Here is a 27,140-nt window from a genome sequence, read left to right on the forward strand (position 1 = left end):
GATTAAGGGGCAGCAATCACAGGGAGCTGCGAGTTTGTCACCCTTTGGTGGACCGCAAAGGCCAGCCGAAAGATTGTAAAAGCTGACTGCCTTACCTCCTGGGATTCTTCGATATAGGTTATGTTAGTCTTCACTCCAAGGGGCCATTTGATATGCAGGAGATCCTTGTTCAGTTGCAGCAAGAACACAATCAGGACAAAGAGGGCATTCATCATAAAAAAAGCAAACACTGACTGATCCCGGAGGTCTTTCAAATGCGTGGCTATTCTGGCCTATAAGAGTGGGTTGGGTGGTTGAGAAGCAGCAAAAACAGTCCACAAGGTTTCAGGAAGAGAGTTAACAGGAAATTGTGGAATAATTAGAAGGAGAAGTGAAAGTAGATTAGGGAAAGAATAGTGGAGAGAAAAGGAGAAAAGTTAAGAGGGAATAGATGGCATGAGATTCAAAGAGAGGGTTTAAGTAAAGCAAGGATGCATTTGGGAGGGGTAAGGAGAGGGAGAAACACATTCACATTATTGATTGCATTAAAAACACCAGGGATTGAAAGAAACACATCATTCTTTGGCTGATGAAAAGTTAAAAAGGAAATACGAGGCTTTGTAAACGGCAATTTTTTATCAATAAATTAATTAATTACATAGCCTAATCTTTAGCAGTGAAAAAAAAATTTTGAATTTCAGGCATAGGAAAATGCAAACATTTATTTTCAAGTTGTTATTGCCCAAAGCTTGCTGATATTCTTAAGGAGGAAATGGAATTTATTGTCTTTAAATAAAAATAGGCTTTGATGGATTTCCAGCTTTGATTCTTTCAGCTTGGCTTGATTTCCATTCTTATATACAGCAAAATTTTTAATGTGATAAATAAGATTATAGAAATGACCTTCCTTTTTCCTTAAAAAAATTATTGCATTTGTAACAAATGAGTGATGTAATAGATGTTATGGACAGTAATTTGTTATGACAAAAGCATTTGGAGTAACCAGTTGAAGAATTATTTAGACCAAATATTACAGTTTGAGAGGAGAAGTTTTGGTATCACTCAGCACATTAAATTTTCACCTGCATCTATAGCTCTCTGAAATTACCCATGCAAAAATATGTGATTCTTCATTCTAGTTCTTATTATTCAATTCATTTGTAAAGACACTTGAATGAGTATTTCTGATTATTGGTTTTTATAAGAATTTTTAGATATTTGTTAAATTACGATGCATGAGTATTTGTTAATGAGTATTAATGAGTATTTCTGATCATTGGTTTTTATAATAATTTTAGATATTTGTAAAATTACGGTAAAAAAGGATTTCTGTTTGGGCACATACTTTTATCTCAACAATAATAAAAATATCAGATATATATTTCCTCATTCATCACTGTGATTTTATATCAGTGCCAACTAATTAAGGGATACTTTACAGAATTTTCTCATTACATAGTTATATTCTTACTCATTCTGATTTTAAAGCATTAAAATGCTCTGTTATTATTTAGCATACATACTTTTGCATCAAGTTTTTTCACCAACTATTCCATTAAATGATTTTTAATAGATAATAACTCCAGCTAAAAATATCAAATCCTGCTGACAATTGAAGGCAAGGAAACTAAATGCATTAATGAAATCTACATGACATTGTAATGATTTTCCACTTGATTTTTCTCCACTTAATGATATGCATTTTCTAATGATAATGAAGCTCCTGGTGTCCCTGACGTGCATTTTTGAGTGTATATACCTTGCAATGGTTTAGGAGAAGTTAACAGATGTCCAGCCATGATATTTCATGCTATAGGGTTTTGAAGACAGATAAAAACTATTTCATTTTAAGGCTTAGACACAACATTTCCTATTTCCTTCCATGAATTCATAAAATCTAGTTAAATAAAGAGCCTGTGCCACTCATTAATTTTATAATGGCTCATATTCATTTAGATTGTGTATTTATTCCTACCTAGCTTGTATATAACTTGATATCCCAGTTACGTGTAATTGATATATGAAGTGAAACATATTTTTGGGTGAGTTAATATGTTCGTAAATCAATTTTTGAAAAACCTAACATGCCAACGGTGAGTGATTTATTTGAAACAGTTATGAGCCAAAGAACGAAGACAGAAAATACAAGAAATGGGTGATAAATGAAGGAATGGATGAGGATGAAGGCGGAAGAAAAGGAATAATAGGAGAAGAGTACATGTAAAAGGATGAGGATGACAATGACCATTCTGGAATGGGAAAGACCATTAACCACAAATTGTACAATTTTAGATTTGATTGTGTTCAGCATGAAAGAGCTTCATCTGAAATAACAATCCATATGCTTATGCTTAACTAAACCCATGAGTATGAATCTTGGTAAATCACTTTTTGTGAAATTTTAGCCATTAGGTATTTGGATGAATAATGGCCAATAAATAATTAAATTTACGTATCAGGTTGTATAACTTCCTCGAAATATATTATCCAAGGTATAGCCTGAGTAACTTAAACAAAATACAATGAGGTTATTAAAAGTAAAATTCATATGTTTGTTAACCTATTTCCTAAAAGTTGCAAATATGTATTGTTTGAGCTTATTGCCTATATATAGGTTAAATCAAATGTATCTGTTGATTGTAAACATGGTGGCAAAACAATAATAAAAAAAATATTACTGGATAAATTAAAACTAATGTCTACAATCTTTCATTATGCAGGGGAGTATTGAGGATTCCTAGGTAAAAATACCCATTCATCGGCAATTTAAAAAAATGAATAGCTTCAAATGATTGATTGTCTAAAATGCATTAGCCATTATGTAGTAAACAGAATTTTATAACTTCAGCTGAGAAATGCCACTCCACAGCCAATATTCTGATCTTGCTATTTAGATCAGCTATGGCTTTCCAGACTCAATAGTGGTCATATTTACTGCTAGAAATTTTTTTAGATTGAGGAGGTGGCCCACACTGGTCTTTGTGTGTACTTAATCAATTTCCTTTTAAAAGTTGTACTTATTAACCTATTTGGAGTAATTTATGACTAACAATTAGGTACAGCTGTAATAGTGAATCACTTATTCACCCCAAAACATTAAAATTTTTAGTCAGCTGATTTCAATTGATGTCAGGCTATCGCTAGTGAAAGTCTGTGGCATAGATAGGGGAGAAGGTGCGGGTGATCCAGACCCCCCCCCCCCCTGAAAAATGTAAAAGCAATTACTTTGCTTCATCATAAAAGAATGCAAAATATTGAAAAATCATTAATTTAGAAAAGATTGCTTTAAAAAATGAATTTTTTCCGATTATGAAAAGTGTTGAAATTAGTTTATAACCCTCTACTTATAGCCCTGATTTTCAAAAATTTCCTCTGGACCCCTTCCCCTCCCCTCATATGAAATTCCTTTTATGCCACTGGTGCAAGTGAAGATATGAATCATGGTTCCTATAAAGCCTAAGTAAGCTAGGGAATCAGCTCAAGTGAGCCCTAATCCGGTGAGAGTCAATTGAAATTTGAATATAATCAGCCTGACATTAATTAATGGGTGAGAGTGGTTAAGCTGATGTCAAAAGCTGAAAATTTGAATTGATGATAGCCTAACTATAAAACCAATGTTAAAAAATTTCATAGAGGATTTCAGTGATTGATGTGCATTATACCAAATACTATGTAGTTATGTAATTTGGTTTAGCTAAGGATGTAATTATATGCAATTCTATTCCTAACTATAATATGTATTATTAGGATGTATAACTGCAATGCTTGTGTTTTGTCTTTTTTTTCATGCACGACTTGAAATTTGCTATTGCCTTGGCTATGTGGACACAGAAATTTGCTATCATCATTTCATTGCATATCGCATTCACCCTTGTCTACTTGCCTGCATCTCAAATGTTAAAAAATTACATTTGGGAAATTACAAAAGGTAAAATTGTCATGCTTTCATGCAAAGATACAGGAAAATTTTGATAATGATCGAGGCTGTTTATTCTGAAGATTTATTGATGATTGTAAAAAATTTTAAGAGTGTAATATGTCAAGGAGAAAGCCAGTTAAGTGGGAATGATGCTTCCTATTTCGTTTCTTATTGACCAGCAAGAGGAAGGTTTTTCATAACTCCCTTCAGTCATATGATATGTGGTTGTTCGCATACCTGTTGAAAAGGGTGTAATGTACGAACATGAAATAAATAAAAATACCATAGGTTCATACATAGGTTACAGTAGATGTAAATTGAAAATATGATTGGTGCATTAAAATTTGTATGCATTTATTAGCTATGCTTATTTATGTGTCATGAAGCGCACTTGATATGCATCTCCTAATGCAGGACTTGGTAATCAATGGTCTTAGTGAATATGATTATGAATTTTTTTCATTATTTACCCAAAACTTTATTTATTTCGCCTCCACCTGCCCCTCAGTTGCAGGAAATATTCACGTCCTGCTAACCCATTTATCTTTTAGCTCAACGTCTTTCTTTCATAATAGGAGCAGTTGGAAAACCTCCCTTCTTACCCCAAATGGACCCTCCCTGGCTTATTAGCAGTCACATACCATTTCGGTACTAGCCTGTCCTACTCTGTGTGCTCTGGCTACTAAATGCCAGAATACATACGAGAGTTTAAACCAATCAAGGTAAATATCAACCAATTTCCTTGGTACTCAATATCCATTTTAAACAGAAAATTACAATCAAACTTCAAAAAATATATTTTTTCAGATTTTGTCAACGAAATAATTTCACTGAATTATTTGAATTTCGATTAATCTAGCTCGTTATTATGCAATCCCTCTATTATGGATGAAATTGATCCCTGAAATGATAAGTCTCATTGATGCTAAACCAAATTTCAGATGCATGTATAATTATGATGAACTAGTACATATAAAGACCATTTTATAAGAGGCACAGAATTGTGCAGGTTAGTACTGCATTAATTTCTAAATTGGCGTGGAGTTGTGTGAATACATGAACGAAAATAGAACAGGGGCTATTTTGCCATCTCACATCCAGGCATTCTCGCATGTGTTCTAGCAATTCACCGCTTTACATGATGCAATTTTGACTGTGCCTTCGTACACACATCAGATTGTGCAAGTACGTGCCCCGTGTAAAACGGCCTTAATGAATAGCAGATATGCTGCTCCAGCTGAAATAGTGCCTCATCTTCATTGTAATGAAAATTGGTTTTTATTAAAATTAAACATATCTTTCCCTGGAGTAAAGCCTTCATGACTACCGCCTTGTCTTTCTCTACAAACAGCTTTTTATTATTGAATCATATCTTCCATAATTTTGGGACTGCCTGTATAATTTTATGAGATATATATGTGTATTCATCAAAAATAAATGAAAATGGACAAATGCTACATTAACTGGTGGGAAACAAACCTGTTCCTCCTTGTTAGCATCAATTGGGTAAAGGTATTTTTCAAGCAGGTCCTTCCAAAACTGAATTTCTGTGCTTGACAAGTAGTCAATGGCACCTTTCTTCAGCTCGGGATCTTCAATCCAATATGGATTAACAAGGTCATCTCTTTCATGCTTGGGCTCTGAAAGAATAATAGTATGTAATAATTAGTGCTTTTGTAGATACACATTCAAGTTTAAAGTTAGATTTCCCAAACATAATAAGCCTCCTATGAGAAGCTAGGCAATTTTTGGCAATTCAAAGGAAATCAGTTTTATCCTCTTTCATTTCATTGGAGGCAGTAGTGTAGTGAGGGGGAGGTCTAGGGGGTCTAGATCTCCCCGAAATATGAAAACACAATCTCTTTCCTTCTTAAAAGAAAACAAAATATTGAAAAATCATTAATTTACAAAAGAATTCTTTCATTAATGAAGTTTTTTCGATCATGAAAAGTTTTAAAATTAGTTCAAAACCCTCTACTTATTGTTTGTAACTTCTCTTTCAAAAATTTTCCGCCCTGTTTTTGGACCCCCTTAAATTTCAGATGCATGTATAATTATGATGAACTAGTACATATAAAGACCATTTTATAAGAGGCACAGAATTGTGCAGGTTAGTACTGCATTAATTTCTAAATTGGCGTGGAGTTGTGTGAATACATGAACGAAAATAGAACAGGGGCTATTTTGCCATCTCACATCCAGGCATTCTCGCATGTGTTCTAGCAATTCACCGCTTTACATGATGCAATTTTGACTGTGCCTTCGTACACACATCAGATTGTGCAAGTACGTGCCCCGTGTAAAACGGCCTTAATGAATAGCAGATATGCTGCTCCAGCTGAAATAGTGCCTCATCTTCATTGTAATGAAAATTGGTTTTTATTAAAATTAAACATATCTTTCCCTGGAGTAAAGCCTTCATGACTACCGCCTTGTCTTTCTCTACAAACAGCTTTTTATTATTGAATCATATCTTCCATAATTTTGGGACTGCCTGTATAATTTTATGAGATATATATGTGTATTCAATGATTATTGTAACCCCCCCCCCCAACCAAGATTTCTAGCTAACCCACTCGTTGGAGAACTTACTCATTTGAGGGCCTATGAGAAATTACATCCTATAAAAGAAGTTCCTTATATGAAGGTGAAACAAGAATGGAAGTTTTTCGTTTGTTCCTGACTATTTTTGGAAGTTATGGGAGGCAACTTTTCACCCCTGTTTGTAGGCAACAAGTAGCACATAGAGAGTGTAGTGTTGCCAAGTCACAAGCAAGCCATTACGAGTTGGTTTCTAGGTGAAGCATTGTGAGAACAGTTTATCCATTGCTACTCTTAAGAATATTTTTATAACTATGTACGACTTTTCTAAGGCCTTTTTTGTATGAGGGCAAACTTTGTTAATCTCATTTCTTTGCTTTATCCATAATTAGCTGTACTGCTTTATATTTTGCTTCTGCTCAATTCCAGAGATGAAATTTGTATGAATGTGATGTAAATATGTATGTATAATCAAACCTGCCCTAGTAATCACTATGAATTATAAAAGGCAATGGTGACAAAGTCTATCTCTCCATAATATCCCTTATAGAGATGGATGTACATGATAAAATTTCCATGAATCATGTTGGATATTTTCTAAGCTTCTCTATTTCTTCAGATAGTGATAGGAAGAGTAGCAAAGGACCAAAATTATATGCATGGATCAATTTTTCTCGACAATTGAGCATTCTAAGCGGTATGTATGTATTCTCATTCATTCATATAAGGAGGATATATTTTAGCAGATCACGTTAATGGAAGGTAGACTTTACAAAGAAAAGACATAGGCACGCACTGCAAATTTGACTAGTTTGAATAGGGAAATGGTTCACTTACCAGATAGCCTGCTTGTTGAATCACTGTTATCGTTGTCAATGCTGTTGTCATCACGTGAATTCTCCTCTGCCAATGCCCCAAGATGGTGATCAGAATTTCCACTGCGGCTATTAGACCGCCTTCTTCCAGTGATGTGACCATGGGGATCAACAACTCTGCAAATATTAATTATAATTTATAGTAAAAATAGTTGGTAGTTCCCAAAAATAAGTTAATTGAAAATTATTTCACATTTTATTTTTTTTGCCTATTCAAATTTCAAGCAGACAGCCCATAATTTGTAAGGCTGCCAACACATGGATATCATAGTATGTATATAGATACATGTACCGATACTGTATATAATCATATGTGAACACTGGTAGTATAAATGTTGTCACACTCTGTGCACATGGCAAGAAAACTAGTTTCTTTAAGAAGAGAATGATTGAACATTTGTCTTTGGAGTATTGATGTATAAATTTACGTAGCTCATGCAGTAATAATTACCAATGTATACTCCAGGTGTATTTTTCCTCTTTAGATCTTAGGTCATCAAATTTTGTCTTGATTTTTTGCAATATTCTTTGAATAATTAGTATGTATGTATGACTTACCGCTCAATGGTCTCAAGCCGCTTTCCTAACGTTTCCAGCGAATCGGCAATGCGGACGAGTTGCTGCTTCTCCTCGGCCTTTTGGTTGTCAGGGTGAGTGCAGATCAACAGTTTGAAGAGCCCAGCCAAAGATATCTCGATGGAGCCCTCCTCTTCCCCTCCGTTCCCTCCGCCAACGTTGTTCAAGAATCCAAGGAGGGAGTTTTGCTTTGCCTTTTTCTTCGCTTCCTCCGCGTCTTTCTTATCTTGCTCCATTTCCTGAGGTTTAAACAATACGAGGAGCCATAAATTATACATGAACACTCACTTGAAATATGTACACACATTTGCACTCACAAGTAGCGGAACCAAGGGCCATTACTGTAATGGATGCCGAGGAAATCTCGGATTTAAAGATTATGAATGTCATAAAAACCTATTCTTAAATCAAATATTCGTAGCTCCTCTGCATTGGCCAAGCCTGAGTAGTTTTTTTTTGTTCAGACATAAATTTGGAAGTAAATCCTCATAGTTTTCAAAAATGAGGAATGATTAAACATTTTTAAACAACTTAACCCCGTCAAAGGTTCAACAAAGAGGAAAATGCTTAGCTATGATGTAGATGGTATGAATGATGTCACTGAAAGGAGTACTCCATGCAATATTTAAAAAAAACATTTCCTGGGTACGAGTACGGAAACAGAAATGGGAACACAGCCATAATGTTTTATTGACCAATCAGTCAAATATAAAGCAAGTGATTATGCAATAATCATTATGAATAATATACCACCTGGTTACAAATGAATGCCAAGTTAAAAACTATCAATTAGTCCCCAAACAATGAAATGATGGAAATGGCTGTAGGCCTCTACATGATTTTGCATTGAATGTCCACCTTTACCGTTCTATTACTGATTTTTCAGGGGACTGAATGTACATACTTCATTCCAATAAAATTCAATTTAATACCCAGTCAACACAACAATTATTGCCACACTGTGGCCGGATTGTGGTTTACCTGTGGCAACTATGGCTATGGCCAGGGCCGGCCCTAGCAGGTGCGGGGCTAGGGACAAACCTTCAGTGCGGGGCCCTTCACTTAAAATATTAAACTCTATACCCCATCTACAAACTCGAGCATTTTGAATCCCTACCACTCTCTGGCTAAGTATGTGTTCCCCTCCCAAATTCAGACTTCGTATTTACGCCGTTTTGATACCTTGATTCAAAACTATCATATATTTTAATTTTTTTTCACGAACGCGGGGCCCGGGGCGGTCACCCCGCCCTAAGGCCGGCCCTGGCTATGGCTACCCACAGCTTACCATATTATGGCCAGACTGTGGTTGCCATGCGGCAAGCCTAAGTTTCGCTTGCCAAACATGCACAACTATGGCAACACTGTGGATCGTCTCAGGAAGGCCATTGATTGGCAAACCAAACATTTGTAAATGTAAGTATATTACGGTTGCTATTGATACAGGTTAGATAGTGAGTTATTGAAATGGAAGTTGGTTGATTCAAGTGATATAAAGAAAGTGTATTATCCATACATAAGCCACATAATGGCGGGCCACATTTTGGCCACACTCTGGCCAGGGTCAGAACTATTATGGGGCCAAAATGGCAACCTGCTATGGCTACAGTACGGCCACAATTGTTGTGTTGACTGGGTGGCTTAATTGATACGTACCTTTTTAGTTTTCTTGGTCTGGACTTCTCGAGTTCCCCAGGATACAACATTCAAGTTGATGATTGAGTAAAGGATAAGGAGAAGGTACATAGAGGGAATGGATAGGAGGTATATGATTCCTGGTACTATACACCAAAATTCTTGCGGATGGAGACATGCTGCTATGAAAAACGAGCCGGAGAGTGCTATAAGGAAAATGGCTGAAGGCGAACCTATACCATCCTCACCTAACTGCAAAGCCGTACCCACTATTACAGCCATCATAATTAGTGCATAAACTGTTGATAATATCTGAGCAATTAGTAACTATTGTTTTCCAACCAGAGCAAGTATCAATGTCCAGGAAAATTCATAGGTAAAGGCAGATGACATGGAAAAGAAAAATAGTTCATTATTAACATGGCATATATACGTATTCGTTATACATCAAAATAAAGAGGAAACTGCAATATTCATTTGTATTTTCAAGTTCTGATTGAGTCTTGTTTACCTGTATGTTGGATTTGCACAGGAAGCAGACGACCATGAACAGAAGAATGGGAATGATATTGTAGTAGAAACTTGTCCAGTTGTCAATTTTAAAAGCAGCTACGAAGGCACCAACCAACATAAGAAATATAGTTCCAGGTCCAAGAATAGTACCACCCATCAACATCATCTATAAAAAAAATGGGAAAAGTTTATATGCCTGTTTTTAAGACTAAAAAAATCCAAAGATAGGCATTAAGATTTTAATTTGATGATACACAATAAACTAATAAATGCTGCAAACAATCAAAACTATCACTGCTTGGTCTCCATTATGCTGACTCACTTGATATGAAATGTATGGCAGTGAAATGTTGTCGTTGATCTTGATCGTTTTCTTGTAATCCATCAGCAAGTCCATAATGTTAGCCATGGTAGAGGGAACCCATCGTCGACGTTGGTTGTAGAATTCATTGAATCCTTCTGGGCAGTGGGTGTAAGCGTCACTGGCAGCTGAATATTCCACACGATATCCTCTTTGAAGAAGCAGGGTGCAAAGCCATCGATCCTCTCCTACACGTGAAGTAAAATGCCCATGCATTAATTGAAATACCCTAACATACAGTGCGTAAACTTAGTTGCCATTGAGGTACCTAATTTTAGCTTTCACAGCTATTGTCACTACGGCTAATTTTGATGAAATATGCATTACATGTCTAATATACCTTGTGAAATGAATTATTTACTCATCATGCAGCATTTATTACACCTCATGGAATCATTTTAATTTTATTGTATGTGAAGGAATAATTTTATTATAGTTGCCTGACTTCCTATACTTTACATTTTGTTAGAAAATATGGATGTTAATCAGATTTTAAGTGAGAGGCTATTTTAAATTTCACCTAAAATCAGGCCTAACTTTATCTCTGAGATCATAAGAGCGTCTGAAATAGACCCTTAACAACAAAATAAGCGAGCTAACACAGTCATGGATGATACCCAGTAAAGACAAAATCTAGGGAACATGTCAAAAATAAAGCAAAAACTTGCCGGAAGGAATAGCTGTGTCAATTGACGATATAAAAAACCCCCCCACCAGAGATCAGAGAAATATTTAAGTTTAATCCATTTTACTTAATTGGATTGATATTACTAATAGAATTGTGTGAGGATAAATAAAATATACCTCTGAAAGCTGTAAAACTCACCATATTGAACCGTTTATCTTAAAATTCCGCAATTTATTAATCTTACACCTGCCGCTTATCCTGGTGGATATTCCATACCTCCAAACATACCCCCCCCCCCCGGTATTGGTTGCACCTAAACCCCTCCCCCCCCCCAGCCTTAATTCCTGGCTGTGCCCCTGCATGTAAGTACATAACATACAACATAAGCATGCATTTCGTACCTTGATCGTACTGCACATAGTGCCTGGCCTCATCTGACTTGGTTGTATACTTCCTCATGACGTTGTCATCCATGAGGGCCTTTCCACGGAAAAGGGAGAAGCATCCAGGACTACAGAGGACGCAGCCAATCATGTGCTCAGTCGCCTTTTGCAGCCAATGTCCAATTGCATACTCAAACATCTGATACCACACCATCGGCCCTGAAAAATGAATAGAATTTTGTACTCTCATTTGAGTATCGTCGCTAATTTACAAGTAGAATAATTATTTAAGTTTAAGCACTGATGTATCTCTCATTCTTTCCACATATTTCATACACATAATATTGGGAGTAATAAACAGAGTTCCATCACAGAATTACCGGTAAAGAATAGGTACTTTCTATGATATTTTTTATCGGTAATCATGATAATATTAATAATATTTTACTATGACGTATAATCCACTCCTTTTTTGAAAGTAATTCTTCCTTTCACAATCTGAATCTTATATGACAAATATACTCAATATTTCCAAATATGTATGTACTTTTTTGGTATTCTGAGCTAATGAATCTAAAATTTGTGAAATAATTCCACAATTTGAGGAGGAAATGATAGAGGCATTTCATTATTTGATTTTACCTCATGCAGAGTGTAAACATTATATAGCTGAACAAAAAATCGCCATGCAATACTAACACACCCTATACAATGTTAAAAAAAATCAGAGTACACAATTATAAATATGTGTGTGCATACTTGCATTAAACAACTACATGCATAAATAGTTTGTTTATAATTGGTCACTGGAACTGTGTGATTTAATTTTTATAAGAGTGACTGTTATAGGGCCCTATTGTTTATATAGGTACCCATGTTAAATATCATCATCATTAGTCAACAACCCTAAGATTTGTTTGACTCAGCTCTCAGCTCCGATCATAATAACGCTCATTCAGGCTTTTCATGGTGACATATTTCTTCTCTTTTACATCCTTTATAACTTGTCCTATGTAACTCAAGCATGGTCATCCCTTGCCCTTCTTCCCTTCCACCTGTCCTTACACGATTGTTTTCATCAGGCCATCATGCCTCATAATGTGGCCAACTAAGTTGTCCCGACTTCTCCTTAGGTTTAGGGAATCATAAATAGCATATTTTTGATCATTTAACTTCCCACTGGTTGGTTACCTGATCCAATGGGATGGATACGACCGCATGCTGCTCCCAGGTTCCGGTTCTTTTTCATGAGATCGACTAGCAGTTGCACGGCTTGGGGTTGGAAATCAATATCTCCATCAAGAGTGAGGAGGAACGTGTTCTCGGCCATTACTTCCTTGCGGTCCACTGAGATCGGCAATTCCATGAGACGGTGGCCAAGGAGGTAGTACATGTACATGACCTAGAAAAAAAAGAAAGTATTAGGATTTAACAGGTTGAATTTATTATTTATCACGACTTGAGGCTGATAGATATGATTATAAATCCTCTTGAATACACATACAGTAAAAATTCTATGTAGTGAACCTCTTTACATCATAAACCTCCATATTTCATACCACCCCTACGGTCCCGTTTACACGTAAATTTATAGGCAAACCTCTATGTAGTGAACCTCTTTATATCGTAAAACCTCCACTTATCACTCCAAGGAGACACCCCCAAGACTGCCTAAATACCTCCGCCAATTGTTCTGAGACAACTAGAGGCTATTAATGCAGCCGCGATTACATTCATGGAATGATGGAATGACATTTTCAGCAATAAATGTTTCACGCTTATTTTTTTTCTTTTAAACCTTTAATATGCTGCAATTTTCACATTAATCATTAGATGTTGCCATTTTGTTCCATATGAGAGCATACCTAACAGTAAAAAAGAAAAAAGGTATTCAACTATCCTAATCATTTTAAGTAACTGTTGAATTAAGAGAGATCACATCGTTTTCTCTTGAATCATGGTAAAAATCACGTGATAGCGCTCGCTTTCTGTTATCATGAAATAATAAATATATATTCACTAACGCATCACGTTTATTTAAATGCATAAATATAATGGTTTAAAAGACAGTAGTGCCTTTCATTTCCGAAGGATATGAAAAAATGGTGCACATCACTAAAACCTCTCTTTAGTGAACCTCCATACATCAAATTGCCCAAATTTTGGTCCCCTCCATTACGATGTGAAGAGGTTTTACAGTAATTGTTGATATTGTGCTTAAGGCACAATAGATTCTTAGGTACATTTGTGTACATATTCTTCAATAAACATTATTCATATCAGTTATGTACATATTTATTACCATATGGAGTCTCTGATTACCTTAACCTCTAAAAAAAGTCTATGTTGAATTGTAATTTAAATTGATTCCATGGCAATTACCAGTATTTCATATAAATTGTTGTTGTACAAATCTGATGCGACTTTTAGTGGACATATGTGTTTTTTTATGGTTATTAAATGCGGGCTTCCCCACAGCACTCATCAGAGCTGCAAGTAATAAAGATACCTTGGTATTTTCCACCAAAGATGATGAAACTGATAAGAGTATTGTTTACTTTTGCTCCATGCATACCTGGCTCCAACGCTTCCTGTGCCTGATCTTGGATTTGTCCTTTAAGTGAGCAATCATCTTAGTCTTTCCTGGAAGAGTCCAAACAAGTCGCCCTCCGTACGGTGCCGGGTATTTCCGTGGTGCACGTATCCTAATGTGCGTCTCGTGGACGTGCATGGCTGCTTCGTCAATTGTGGAAACCAAAAGTTTCACAAAACGATTCACCACGTTTTCCTCTTCATCCTCATCGGCCAGCTCAAAGGCATCGTCAAAGAAGATGTGAGCTGTAAAGGAAGGAAATGAATTTACAAGTTAAATAAGATGTTGGCCACTGCAAGAAAGTCACTCTTAAATAGCAACTCAGTGAATGCCTATATGCATCATAATGACTTGATTTTGGCTTATATTGAACAAAAATTTTGACATCTCATGCTAAATTAGTAAAACAACTCTTCCCAATGGAGTTTGACAAACATATTGAAAATGTAAAAAGAAGGGGATAAGTGGGCACCTTTGGGGCACATTCACTCAATTTAAGTACAGCAATTTCAAAATGGGCATCAATAATTACTTAAAATTATTCTAATAGTTGCAAGAAGATCTCTTAACCAATAGTAAATACATAGATTTTTATTAGGGAAATATTAAAGTACGAATCTCCATTTGTTCTGCAAATGGAAACTCCAAATTTCTAGTGACAACTTCCAAACTAAAACCAATGCTAAATCAGTGATTACATATCCAATTGGTCTAAACCTGCACCATAAATTTGGTTTTGACAAAAAATAAACATTGAACAATCCTATTGTATGCCCACTCAAAATAATGCTTTATAAACAACTACATGATTCAAAATTTTATAAAACAGTCAATGAATGACGATAAATTAGCCAAAAGGCCTGACAAAGTTAACATTTGTAAGGATCACAGAAGTTTTGGGTTAGGGAGTGAAAGTGAAAATTTTTAAATGCATATTTGCAACGGGCTTTGTCTTTGGTTCATTGAAAATTCATGTTAATAGGTTTGAGTTATGAAAGTTGAATTGGAAATATGTAGTTTTTGCACTGTTGCAATGCAAATTCTATGGTAATACTTACTCTCAAATTCGTAGTAATCAGGATCGACCACTCGAAGATATTTTTGTGCGACCCTTCTGGCAGACTGATCTTCATCCAGGCGCAGAATAGATTTGAGCATTTCTATCATTTCTTCCTTGGTCTCGTGCCACATGGTAGCGCATGCAAAGATTCTGGTGATGTGGTCAGATGATTTCACATTGCTCTTAGTGCCACCGGCTGCAGCTGTGGACCCACTTGCATCAGTTGCCACCGATATGCTTTCATAGTACTCATCCAATCCTTCTTTCTCCAACTCAGCCAGATCCTGATGAAACAATCAATCAGTGCATAATTCTCCATGCATGCATGCATCACTATTTTCAAGTGTTATCAAAACACAAATCCTAAGAGAGGGTGGCTGAATAAAAAAAACTGTTAGAGATTTTTCAAGTGATGGTACCTTTTTGAACAAAGACTTTGTGGCCAGTAATTGGCTTGAAAATTCAACAAGATGAGAATGGTTACAACCTGAGGCTTATATATATATACAGTTTAGGAATTTTGTTTTAAAAAAAGCCCATTAAATATATTCCTTTCAGCAAATATTGAACTTTTGAGTGACTTCAAAAATATTTTGTTTGATTTTCTTTTATAATAATGAATTGCTTGGCGGTAATTGTCTATGAAAAATTACTTATGTGTCAGAAAGTGTTCATTATAAAGAATTATGTCCAACCAACGATTGACTATTGTGTAATTATCCTATAACTTTTGTTATCAAGAGTTCTATTCACTGGTAATTGATTTGGAATGTACTCTGGTCATACCTCAGTTTTGACGTCTGGTTGATCATCCCTTCTTCTGTTTAGAGCCAAGGACTGGTCAATCAATCCAGATGAATACATTGGAGTCACGAAAAGCTTCTCCGTTGTGGCAAGACGTTCACATTTGGGTGTCCAAACATGTAACGTAATCCATGTCTGGGACAACAGCCACAGCAACCACACCCATGCATGCTGGAAAAATTATCACATCAGTCATAAGTTAGTCGATCAGTTTAACTGCTGTGAATGTGGAAGACTGCCTTGAAATTAACACTAAAAGGACCATGGTTGTATGGTAAGCTACAAGGACCATTACGTGTCATTTTCTTTGTTTCATGCATAAATAAGCTAACTAAAACATCAGAATGGGCAGATGTAATGTAGTATGTATGTATAGTGATTTCCTGGATAAAACACCCGTTGCTGATACAAAATAAAATAGAAATGCTTAACCCGTCAATATGACCGGAGATGGTCTCCTAGGGTAGACAGGTGGTATAACTCTATTTCTATATGAAAAAATCAAATTATATTTTAACAGAATAAGTACCATAAAATATAAATGAATATTTGTGAGGAAAAATTAAGATGGAAGAAAAAAATTCTGGGCAATATGATTAACCTTTATCGTCCTTGCGATCCCTTTACGGACCACTGAGACACACTTCGTTTAAAATCGGCTCATATTGAGTTTCGTCGCTTGAGAATTAACTGTAGAGCTGCTTATATTTTAACCCTTTCCCAATGAAGGCCATGTTTCCACGGCTTGAATTTTCCGACGCTAAAGGCCGAAGGCTGTATTTTCATGACTTTGCAGTCAAGCATGCCAAGTGGGTCCGAAGCGCCATTAGGGCCCCTAGGCGCAAGAGGTCCGACCCTTTCTTATTGTCTGTGTGGGGATTATCTCGGCCCAATCCAGCACCTAATGTCCCACTCAAGGAATATGCTCATAGTCACTTATTTGTTTATAAGTTATAATAACTAAAACATACATGTTGCATTTATTGAAAATCAATGCCAAGAATTACATTCTGGATGTTCTGCTGATCGGTTCCAAATTTTAAACGGAACTCTAGCGTTCATATTCACGGAGTTCATCATCACCTAAAACAAATTTTGGAGAGGCTAAGGTTAGATGTTTAATTGTTGTTTTTAAACCTTACTAGCAAATTTATAGGAGCGATATTTTTATGATTTAAATCTAAAGATATACGTTACTCTGTTAGCCATATTCTAAGTGTACATTTGCGGTGGAGTGTACATTTGCATGCTCGTTGAGAGCAGACGTGAATGAGGAGAGTGTGAATTTGGGCATCATGGATCTAAAATATGTTAATATCATAAATCGTGAATACCTTGAAGTATGCTAGGTACCATGAAAGATTTCATTCCCTTTAAAGTATTTGTTGGTATATGATATACATAATGCCCTTTTGCTGGAAACCCTAAAAATAACCGTAGAACTTCGTTTAAAAGTTCTAGAGGCATTGCAAAATGAAAGATATACATTGATGAACTGACATTTGCTGCAATAGTAACTATTTAAAAAAATTAAAATCGCACTATAGTAACGGTAAGCTGACCGCAAAAGTACGCCGTGATGGGCTGCCTTTGGGTAAAGGGTCGAGGATTATATTTGCCCAGTTGCCGAGGAAAGGGTCCGGTACCCCGCTAGGCAAGGTCATTAAGTGGAGAAAGCGACTACCTGGACAATTCCTTGCCGAGAAACAACTCCATACAGGGCGAAAAAGAAATGCTCAAAACCTTCGTACAGCCAAAACCAACTTTCCGTGAAAGAGCTCAGCGCGAAAGGGTTAAACCTAGGCCATTTAAATGCGCGGCCATGCAGTGATGCATGTGGGATTTAAAGCCATCCTTTAAAGGTTAAGCAAGTAGAGATTACCCATCAAAATTATGGATCTGGTCCTTCTAGTGTTAAGTAATCAACATACATGCCTACAATATTTTACATACCTGCCGAGAAATGAAATCATTCAGGAAGAAGACCGGAGGGGATTCAAAAAAGAGATAATCAGGTAAGGTTCCATGGAAGAAGCAAGGGTCTCCATTTCTTAGACCACATGCAGCTATTAGAAGGGAAATAGTCACAGGAACAATGAGGTTGACGGGGAAAGCAAAACTAAACCCTTGGATGAGAATCTTGCAGGCAAATTTTCCTGAAAAAAAAGGAAAAAGGTGATAATACATATTAGAATATAGTGCCAATAGACAAATAGGTAGTTATAAATAAAATAAGCTGCCTTAATGTAGTGCATTTATCCCAAAAATTACTGAACAACATTCTAAATATGTCAATCAATAAAAATAAACATTCATTTCAATGTGTATTTTTTCAAGAAAAAAGTACTCTACACTATTTACTAAAATCCATAGCATTATTGAGTCACTAGTACGTACCAAAAATGTAACATATGTAGGCAGATATAATTTGGATAATGAGGACATAAATATTGGTACTGTATGATACTGTCATTTCAACTGTTTCACCAGTTGGAACAGCATCCGAGAGGTCTGGTACAATGCCAATACCAGAGCTGTACACTGTTTTGACCTGTGAATTAAAGCATTTCAAAGTTGTAAGGTTTCCAAAGACTTTATCAGTGTGATATTAAGAAGTCATTAATAATTTTTATGATGATAGATCTAACAAACAACTGGAATTGTTAGCTTACCTCCGTGACAACGACCTTGTGCATAGAAAATCCTTCCGAAAACAATTTAAAGAAGTTTGGTACGCTTTGTCCATGTAGGTGCAAGGAAAACAGTGAAATTGAAAAGAACACTATGATCTTCCAGATTGAAATGAAGATATAGGTGAAGTAACGAGTTCTTCGCAGCCTCTCCTTTACTCGACTCATAGAGCGTATTATTGCTGTAAACAAAAAGAATTGAAATCAGCTAAGGTGCGACAACCTACATGAAATTAACATAGAAAACTGAGCACTAGTGCAAGATAGAAAAAGAGTTAGTTACTTAATGGAAATATGTGTATTTTTTGTAGAGGGAGGTGGGGTGATAGTGGATGTGAAGGATAGAATTCTACAAATCAGTTTCCATTGGGGGCAACTAGTTAGGTTACAAACCAAATGATACAGAGTGTATGAAAAAGATATAAATTTTTCATCATAAAAAATTTCAACTCCAAGTGATGATTCATGAATAAACATTGTGTTTTCTAAGGGTTAAATGAATGGCATGCAATTCCATGTAAAAATATCTCCTCAGCATAGCATTTACAAATGTGTTGATAACATTTGAAATGCAACACTATAGACTTCAACAAATTCACAAGCAGTTGCTCTAATTTTCATACATATTTTACTGTTGCAATGCAAAGCAATTTATGGTGGGAAGAAAATGACATAAAATTAGTAGCAGCAGAGATAACAATTACTTTTGGAAAAACAACTAAATTTAGGTGATGGTGAAGCTTATTTACTCCTCTCCCTGGCTACGCAACATTCTACCTAGGCAACTTTCATAAGTATGGCAGCTATTCCCATACTGAGGTCCAAACACCCATCTGCGCTTATCATCATAGCGTAAGTTGACATATTTTGACTACAAAATGGGAAGAAAAGTATTTATTAGGCTAATAATATGCAAAAAAATCTAAAAATGGTAGCATTATATAATTATCTCTTTCTTTTATTGAATCTCAAATGAAGGTTAGCAACAGGAGGAGTCCAGTTCTCAGGAAATAAACATAGGTAGAGAAAATAACGAAATTGCATGCTTAAGAAAATGAATGAGTTATTCTCCCCTTCTTGTTTATCCTGAACATACGCAATATTGCACACACACACATATTTTATGTTAGCCATAGGAAAACTGGTACATATATATGTGCTGGAGTCACGGTGAAACATTCAAAGAGTAGTTGATCCATGGCTACCAATATCAGCTTTTTTTTAGGGATTTATTTAGTGTACTGAATGACGAGAAATGGTTATGAAATCTATAACTATAGAATATGTACATATATATACATATTTAACGTACATAGAAAGATTGCCAAATGTCTGAAAATACTTACAAAAAGGAGACTGCTTGGAGACATAATTCTCCCACCAGGCAGCTGAGGTACACAGAAGTGCTATCGGGATGACCCACATTCGTGGATTACTTCCTCCTTCAAGCATTGGCCACACCACCAACCCCGTCACCTGGCCCACAACTGCAACGGCATCCACTATCACCTTGGGCCATCTGTTGGGCGAATCTTGCTTCTCATTTCTTGAGAGCATCCCTGAAATAAAACAGTCAACACTTAAGCCTCATTCTAATATCAACATAAATATTTATTGAAATGGTGTCCATGGTGTCATGGTGCTCGAATGCCGTTGCGGCACTGGTTAACAAAAGACACAATACTCAAATAATACCTTTATCAATTTTGCTGCCTCCAAATTTCTAATACATGTAAACATTCGTAACCAAAACAAAAAAATTAATAACTTGTAATAAAAAAACAGACAGAGTAATATTTCACTTCTAAAATAAGTTACAGACAGTGGGAAATGAAAAGGAGACTTCGTTGATTTCCACGGATATATTTTATCCCTCTCTGGAAATCAACAAAGTCTCCTTTTCACTTTCGAGTATTAACTTCCACATAGTTGAGCCTAATACAATTGAACTAATTAAGGAAAGTGCATTCCAGCACAGCTAATTTTGCCAAGACGTCACTTCACGGTGCTAATAAAAGCAATATTGGTCCCTTAGATGGCTATGATATGGGATCTAAAAAATGTAGGTAAGCTAAGATAGCTATGATAAACCCACAAGAAAATCCTTTTCATCAAGATTCAATAGATTACCACAAGTTCTCATTGATGCAATATTACATATTTTTTGACTGGTTAGTGTAAGCCAAACAGTTGAGGCAGAAAAACTAAAACAATGGCCACACTTTTTGAGTAAAAGCAGGTGACAAGGAGCCGGATAAAATTTCAATTAAGGCATGGCACCAGCATAGATATTTTTAAACTAATTGGATATTAATGACCAAACAATTACATATGAGGGTAACCAGGGTATTATGCCTGGTCATTGACAGTAGTGTGATGAAACTACTCATATTTCTTTTGGACTTATATCACAATAAGTAGGTATGTACTGCTAAATACAAGGAATATTGAACTGATCAAGACGGACTTTTCCCAGCACTCATACTTAGCCGTCGCGTTTTCGCGCGCTTGAAAATTTTCACTTTTCATTTAATCGCGAAAAATAGATATCGTCATTTAAAAATCTAAAAGCGTGAAATGCTTACTCCAGGAGTAATAATCTTTCGATTTAGGCAATAAAAAAATAACAGGAAACCACCCTATTACAAAACCCATAATTATAGAATACGTATGTAATATGTGTGTACTCCATATCTCACCTAGAAATCCTGGTATGATGCAGACGCAGTTGGTGATCATGGCGGCGCGGACCACATCCAGGTCGGGGAGGACGCAGAGGAGCAGGAGGGAGACGCCGATGGCGTAGAGGGTCTCGAAGGCGGCGACGAGCAGGAAATCCAAGACGGGCGGCCGACGCCACGACTTGAAGAAGCAGATGCGGATGGAGCGGAGGAAAGCACCCAGCTCAGGGACGGCGAACGCGGCGATGATGCACCACGCCCACGCCACGCGCTCCGCTTCCGGAACCACGGAAAGGAATCGCTTCTCCCTCCCTGCCACAACAACGACAACAATGAGAAAGGGTGCACAAATCATGGATGGAAACAGAAAATAAGCGAACGTCGAAATCAGTAAAATTTCCATTGTTTAATTCTCGGGAGCGAAATGTAGAAACGAAACGATATGGATTTGAACACGAGGAGCTAAACTCAGAGTCGAAATAAAATCGGAGTCAAAACTACTTCGGGTCGAAACTAAACTAAAACTCTGGGACGAAACGAAACACGGATTATGTTTCGCACCGGAGGGACAACGTGCTTCACCTTCCAACAGTTTAGTTTCGATCCACACACCGAGTACGAAGAATGGTTGAATGAAATAGAGGTTCGGTCAACAGCCATTAGATGAATGGGGCTCTCATATTTATTTGTCACTTACGGGAGAGCGGTGAACACAAACTGGCCATTCCATTTTTAAGCTCGATGTTTTAACCTCTCTACACGTACGTCAAACGTAATGGTTCGAAACTATTTCCTCTATTCGCCCTCCATTCAACTTTTGGGATCCTCTTGGGAACTCCTTGGTGATTTCAATTTCGTGCGGGAACGAAACTAAACCTAGGCCTCGTACTTTCGATTCCCTCCGGATCGAAACGAAACATTTTCGTTTGGTTTCACTTGCCATCCCTGGCAGAAATAGGGGATCTAGGTGGTTGAAACCACCCCACAAGCTTAGTTGATACCATCTAGACCTGTGAGTCGACTGTACAGTAGTGCTGTGCGAGAGTCTCGTCTCGGCGGTCGAGACGAGAATTTCATTTCTCAGCATTGTCGGGACGAGAGTCTTGTTGAGAGTCGAGAAGTCTCGCCCCTTCGACATATCGACAACTTAAGCATATTTTATAATTTAATCCTTTTGGTGATACTAGGGAATTTAATGTGCCAACGAAATTGGAAGATTGTTCTATAATGAAAATAATCCGATGATAATTTCGTTGGATAGAATAATCAATCTCCAGCATAAAGCGAAACTAGCTAACTAAAGGATTAAACACGGGACCGCTGTATCGGTACCTTAAGCGTCTCCGAACGAGCATTAAAAAATCTTGAAACTTCGCTGTGCTAAAGACACCCAAAGTTAAACATGTAACGATACAGAATATTGCCAAAGTAATTGAAAAAATAGAAAATTATCATGGCAGAAAAAGTTTTATGGTAGATTTTCGAAATAAACTTTCTCTCCGAATCGGGAAATTACTGAAAAATGTTCTACTTTGCATGATGTAACCAGCTGTTGCTCCCGTAACCTTGCGTGACTGATGTCGTATATCTTTTACAATTCAAAACTCGCTCTCTTTTGTTCCCGCTGGCGTTCTGGGCAGCTTCTGGCCTTCGCCGTAAAGCAGCGCTCTACGTGGCATCACGGGGATTTGAGGAACTTCTTCCCGCCAGTAACGAGCCCCACGCGCCTTTCAAATTCATGACTCCCGTCACACATTCCCTTTGCGAAGTCGATAACTTTTCTAAAGGTCACCTTTCTGCGAAAGGTTATTTTAAATTTTTGATCGAAGTATCAAGTTTGCGTGCGAGATGGTACAAAGAATATGAGCGTAACGCACTTCATAGAAATTGAGGAAGAAATTCAAAGAGAGTGTGCCTCTATTTTTATGGTGCGTGGGCGTTAAAACTTGAATCTCGAGTCTGCGAAAGAAGCCTTACAAGGTCATACCACCCTGCACGTAGGTATATTCGGTATCGTTTTTATAGCGCCTCACATCATCTACTTGGGACGGATATGAAGCCGCGCAAGAAACATATGCTGAACTTTTTTTATGTAAAACACCAGCACAGGACACTGTACTTTGGAAATCATGGCCGGGAAAATAAATCATACATTTTTCCCCTAAGGAAATAAGCTTTTCATATAAAAAACTATTTTGAATTGGAATTGATTAGTTATGTGACTCTAAATTTATTTAGGAGGAAATTGTGTGTTCCTCACACGATGTGCATTTTAAGTTATTTATTTATTTTTTTTAAAGGGGACGATTGAAGCAAAGCCATAGATAAAAACTATCTAAGGCCTTGAGTAGGCTTGTATTATCCTTGAACCGTCAGAAATAAATTTACCGACTATGTGCCTGCCCAACATTGTATGCCCAGAGGAGGAACCCATTGTTAACTACCCTGTGAAGAACCCGTGAAAACTCCATCACATCACATACTAGGAAAATATTTGATGCTGAGCATAATTTTCTCAGTCTAGAGTTTACTGAAAACGTGTTTTTTGCACATAGAACCGAAACTATACAATAAACTGCCGAATTCAATCAAAGTGTCTTTTTCATGTTTCAATTTACGGCTATGATTGATTCATGAATGGTTAATGACTGTTGATAATGTTGAACCTTAATTGCAAATGGTGTATGTGCTTTACTTTGAGCCATATTATTGATACAATTTATATCCTTAAATGAGTTTTCAAGCCGCTATTGTGATAATTTATACACGCACTCCTTTAGATACTAAAGTATTGGTTTCATATGGACAATTTCCTTACATTAATTTGAACTGATCACAAGGTTATAAAATATCAGGTTTTACCATGATCATTGTTATATATGATAAGTAATTATAATTTCTATATTGTATGATTCAAATTGTAGTTTGATAATATTTGGATGAGTTTTAATGTTGTGTGAGAAATTAATTTTTTTATTATAAACTATAGGAGTTATAAAATAACACGGTCAAACACCGCGTACTCATGTGATAAAACAAAAAATAATTCTATTCCTGAAGTTATCTCGAAAGAATTAGCTATCTTTTTTGGATCTATATCCCTTATTGCATTACACTTCCGACTACTTACAATTACGCCATCTATCGGGAAAATCCTCTCAAAAATACGGTAAACCATCGCGAGACACTGGTAAACGCATTAAAAAGCACGGTTTTATGCATCAATTGCAATGTAATCACTTCCAAAAAAAGTAAAATTCATTCTTTAAAATGATGTCAAACACCTATTCATCTCACCAAAAGTTGGTAGTTAAGAATAAACAAAACATTATTGAAAATGGCGAGCTCTGGGGAACAGATTCACATTACTAAAGGTCACAATGGTAAGAGTAAACAAGAATTAAAACAACAAGATCATTAATTATTATCAAATCAGTTCATTTCAGAACGAACAAATGAATGCCTTATGATTTTAAGTTTTATGCTACGATTATGTAGTATGTGAATAGACGACCATGTACTGTAAATTCAACTTTTTACGGTGAGATGTCGTTGAAGAACATATCGATTGATAAACAAAGATGTCATATCGCCCATAAATATCATCTTTTTAACTTTTTACTTTTTCCAACCTTTTGTATCTTATGATGATTGTGTAACAATCGAATCGTGTTGCAAGCTGTAAAATTAAAATTAGTGGGCAATGCGTCTTCTTTGTTTATCGTTACCATGCACCATAAAAAATTCCTTGTTGGTCATACATACTTCCATGAATGTTGTGCCTCGTTCAGGCTACGATTGTACCAGCAATCGTTGGAACTATCGTGCATTCACACTGCGATAGTTAAAACCTGTGCTGCCCTCCAGTGCTGAAATCTGAAGTGAACGAGAAATTCACGGTCAGTAAAGCTGTTGATGTATGAAGGTTCAAGATATTACTGTGTTCAACGTGTATTTAACGAATAATTTTTCTTCCGCCCATATTCTTCCTTGTTTGAACAAATCCCTGAATAAAATAGAGCTTAGGGTGCTTCACGAACTTTTCGTATCTCTCTTGTCGCTTCCTCTTCCGGTCTCCCAGCGCCTAACCATCGTAAGGTGGCAACGTTCGGACTGCGGTAACTATTGTCAGGAAATGCATTCATGCCTCATTCACATTACGATTGTTCGAGCGATTGTCGGAACTATCGTGCATTCACACGACGATGGTTAAAACCTGTGCTGCCCTCCACTGCTGACATCTAAAGTGAACGGGAAATCGACGGTTAGCTAAGCTGTTGAGGTATGCAGGGTCAAGATATTACTGTGTTCAACGTGTGTTTAACGAATAATTTTTCTTCTCCCCATATTCTTCCTTCCTAGGACTAATCCATGAAAAAATAGAGTGAAGAGAGCTTCACTAACTTTTCGTCTTTCTCTTGTCGCTTCCGTTTCCGGTCTCCCAGCGCCTAACCAAAAGTGGCAACGTTCGGAACTACAGTAAACAATTGTAATCTGAACGAGGCATCAATAAAAATTGCATCGCTGTTTATATGGAGGAATATAGTACATGGATGGATGGATACTCACCAAGATCTTTGTTGCAGTATTCGGAGACCCTTCCGGGTCTGATCTGTGATGTCATGAAGAGGAGCGACCCCTTGGCGACGACTCCGGACACGAGCACGATGCCGAAGGTGAGAAGGTAGGCGAGCACTTTGAGGATACGGAGAGTGAACTCGAGGCAGTGCTGGTCCGCCATCGAGCCACTGTCCGACTCTGGAGGCAGCACGCGGAACGAATCCCATCCCTTCGTCTCCGGGACCACAGTCCTCTGGCTGTTTGGAAGGAATGAAACAGCCAATTAGTCCACTCCATGCGAATAATAATCCACCCTATACATCTCACTAAAATAGTTATCAGCCATTTATTTATCCTTTGACCAGTGACGTGCAATTCTTGTTACACTACCAGTGACGTGTGGTCTGGGAGACCGCAATAAAACAAAATTTCATAAAACGTTGCTAAGTCATTTTTAATGCTTAGTTTGATGTTTCTTTGACTTCTCAGCTATTATAAAACTTATATTTAATATTATGCAATGCATATACACGTGAGATGTTATAATTATCGTACTTTTTTAAATTAAGTACTTCATTATCCACGTTATGAAAATAAAAATGCTGCCTTACAAATTAGTAATTATTATTATTATTCTTAAAAAATCACTACGAATTGTTTTTAACAACTTTTTGAATTATTTCCACCAGCATTACCTTTGTTGATTTTCCCAATTTAGTGACGTGAGGTCTCACAGACCGCTACTAAAATTCAGTTGCGAATTTTCAGAAATAAATAATAAGAACGTTGAATTTTAAGAGTGCTATGTCCTTATTATACAAAATTATGACGCTTACGAGGATAATAGATATTTTGAAATAGCAATTTTGAGAATATTCATAATTTTAGAAACGCAGCGATCTCTCAGACCGCACGTCACCGGTTAAGCCTTGCTAGCAACCATGGATGAAATTACCACTGCCCAAGAAAGGCCTGATATTGCTAGCGTCGATATATTCGAGTGCCTTGCCCCTAATCGATATTAATGAAATTTATCGATAGTTGCCTAAGTCGTGTCTGTTTCCTTTTTTGAATATCAGTATAACGCGGCAATTTTCCAGTCTAATTGTAACTTTCCTTCAGGCAATGACTTCTTGAATATTATCTCTAAAGGCCGTTTTACACGAGGCCTGTAGTTGCAAAATCTGACGTGTGTACGAAGGCGCAGTCAAAATTGCGTGGTGTAAAGCGATACAGGGGCGCAGCTAGGAATTAAGGCTAAGATTTAGGTGCAACTTTTAATACCGGGGGTGTCTGGGGGTACGAAATAACCGTTTGGATAAGCGGTAGGTGCGAGATTAAT

At 36.7% G+C, this 27,140-nt stretch overlaps 1 protein-coding gene across 2 annotated transcripts in view; it reads right to left on the reverse strand.

Moving 5' to 3' along the window:
* The window catches only part of LOC124168854 (chitin synthase chs-2), a 277,533-nt gene that overhangs the window by 10,391 nt on the left and 240,002 nt on the right, over nt 1–27,140 (reverse strand). The window contains exons 3-20 of one of the 2 annotated variants that reach the window (XM_046547207.1): nt 25,808–26,055; nt 21,257–21,550; nt 19,904–20,116; nt 18,540–18,739; nt 18,265–18,418; nt 17,821–18,023; nt 15,850–16,038; nt 15,062–15,347; nt 13,986–14,248; nt 12,602–12,812; nt 11,429–11,629; nt 10,361–10,587; nt 10,037–10,204; nt 9,547–9,852; nt 7,873–8,129; nt 7,277–7,431; nt 5,378–5,538; nt 96–272 (exon numbers count right to left, since the gene is read on the reverse strand). In XM_046547207.1, coding sequence (XP_046403163.1) covers nt 96–272; nt 5,378–5,538; nt 7,277–7,431; nt 7,873–8,129; nt 9,547–9,852; nt 10,037–10,204; nt 10,361–10,587; nt 11,429–11,629; nt 12,602–12,812; nt 13,986–14,248; nt 15,062–15,347; nt 15,850–16,038; nt 17,821–18,023; nt 18,265–18,418; nt 18,540–18,739; nt 19,904–20,116; nt 21,257–21,550; nt 25,808–26,055 — 3,913 coding nt within the window. The remainder of the gene's footprint in view (nt 1–95; nt 273–5,377; nt 5,539–7,276; nt 7,432–7,872; nt 8,130–9,546; nt 9,853–10,036; nt 10,205–10,360; nt 10,588–11,428; nt 11,630–12,601; nt 12,813–13,985; nt 14,249–15,061; nt 15,348–15,849; nt 16,039–17,820; nt 18,024–18,264; nt 18,419–18,539; nt 18,740–19,903; nt 20,117–21,256; nt 21,551–25,807; nt 26,056–27,140) is intronic. The other variant, XM_046547208.1, reaches the window with a different exon arrangement.

Source organism: Ischnura elegans, chromosome 12, assembly GCF_921293095.1.
Source record: "Ischnura elegans chromosome 12, ioIscEleg1.1, whole genome shotgun sequence".
NCBI classification, from domain to species: domain Eukaryota; kingdom Metazoa; phylum Arthropoda; class Insecta; order Odonata; family Coenagrionidae; genus Ischnura; species Ischnura elegans.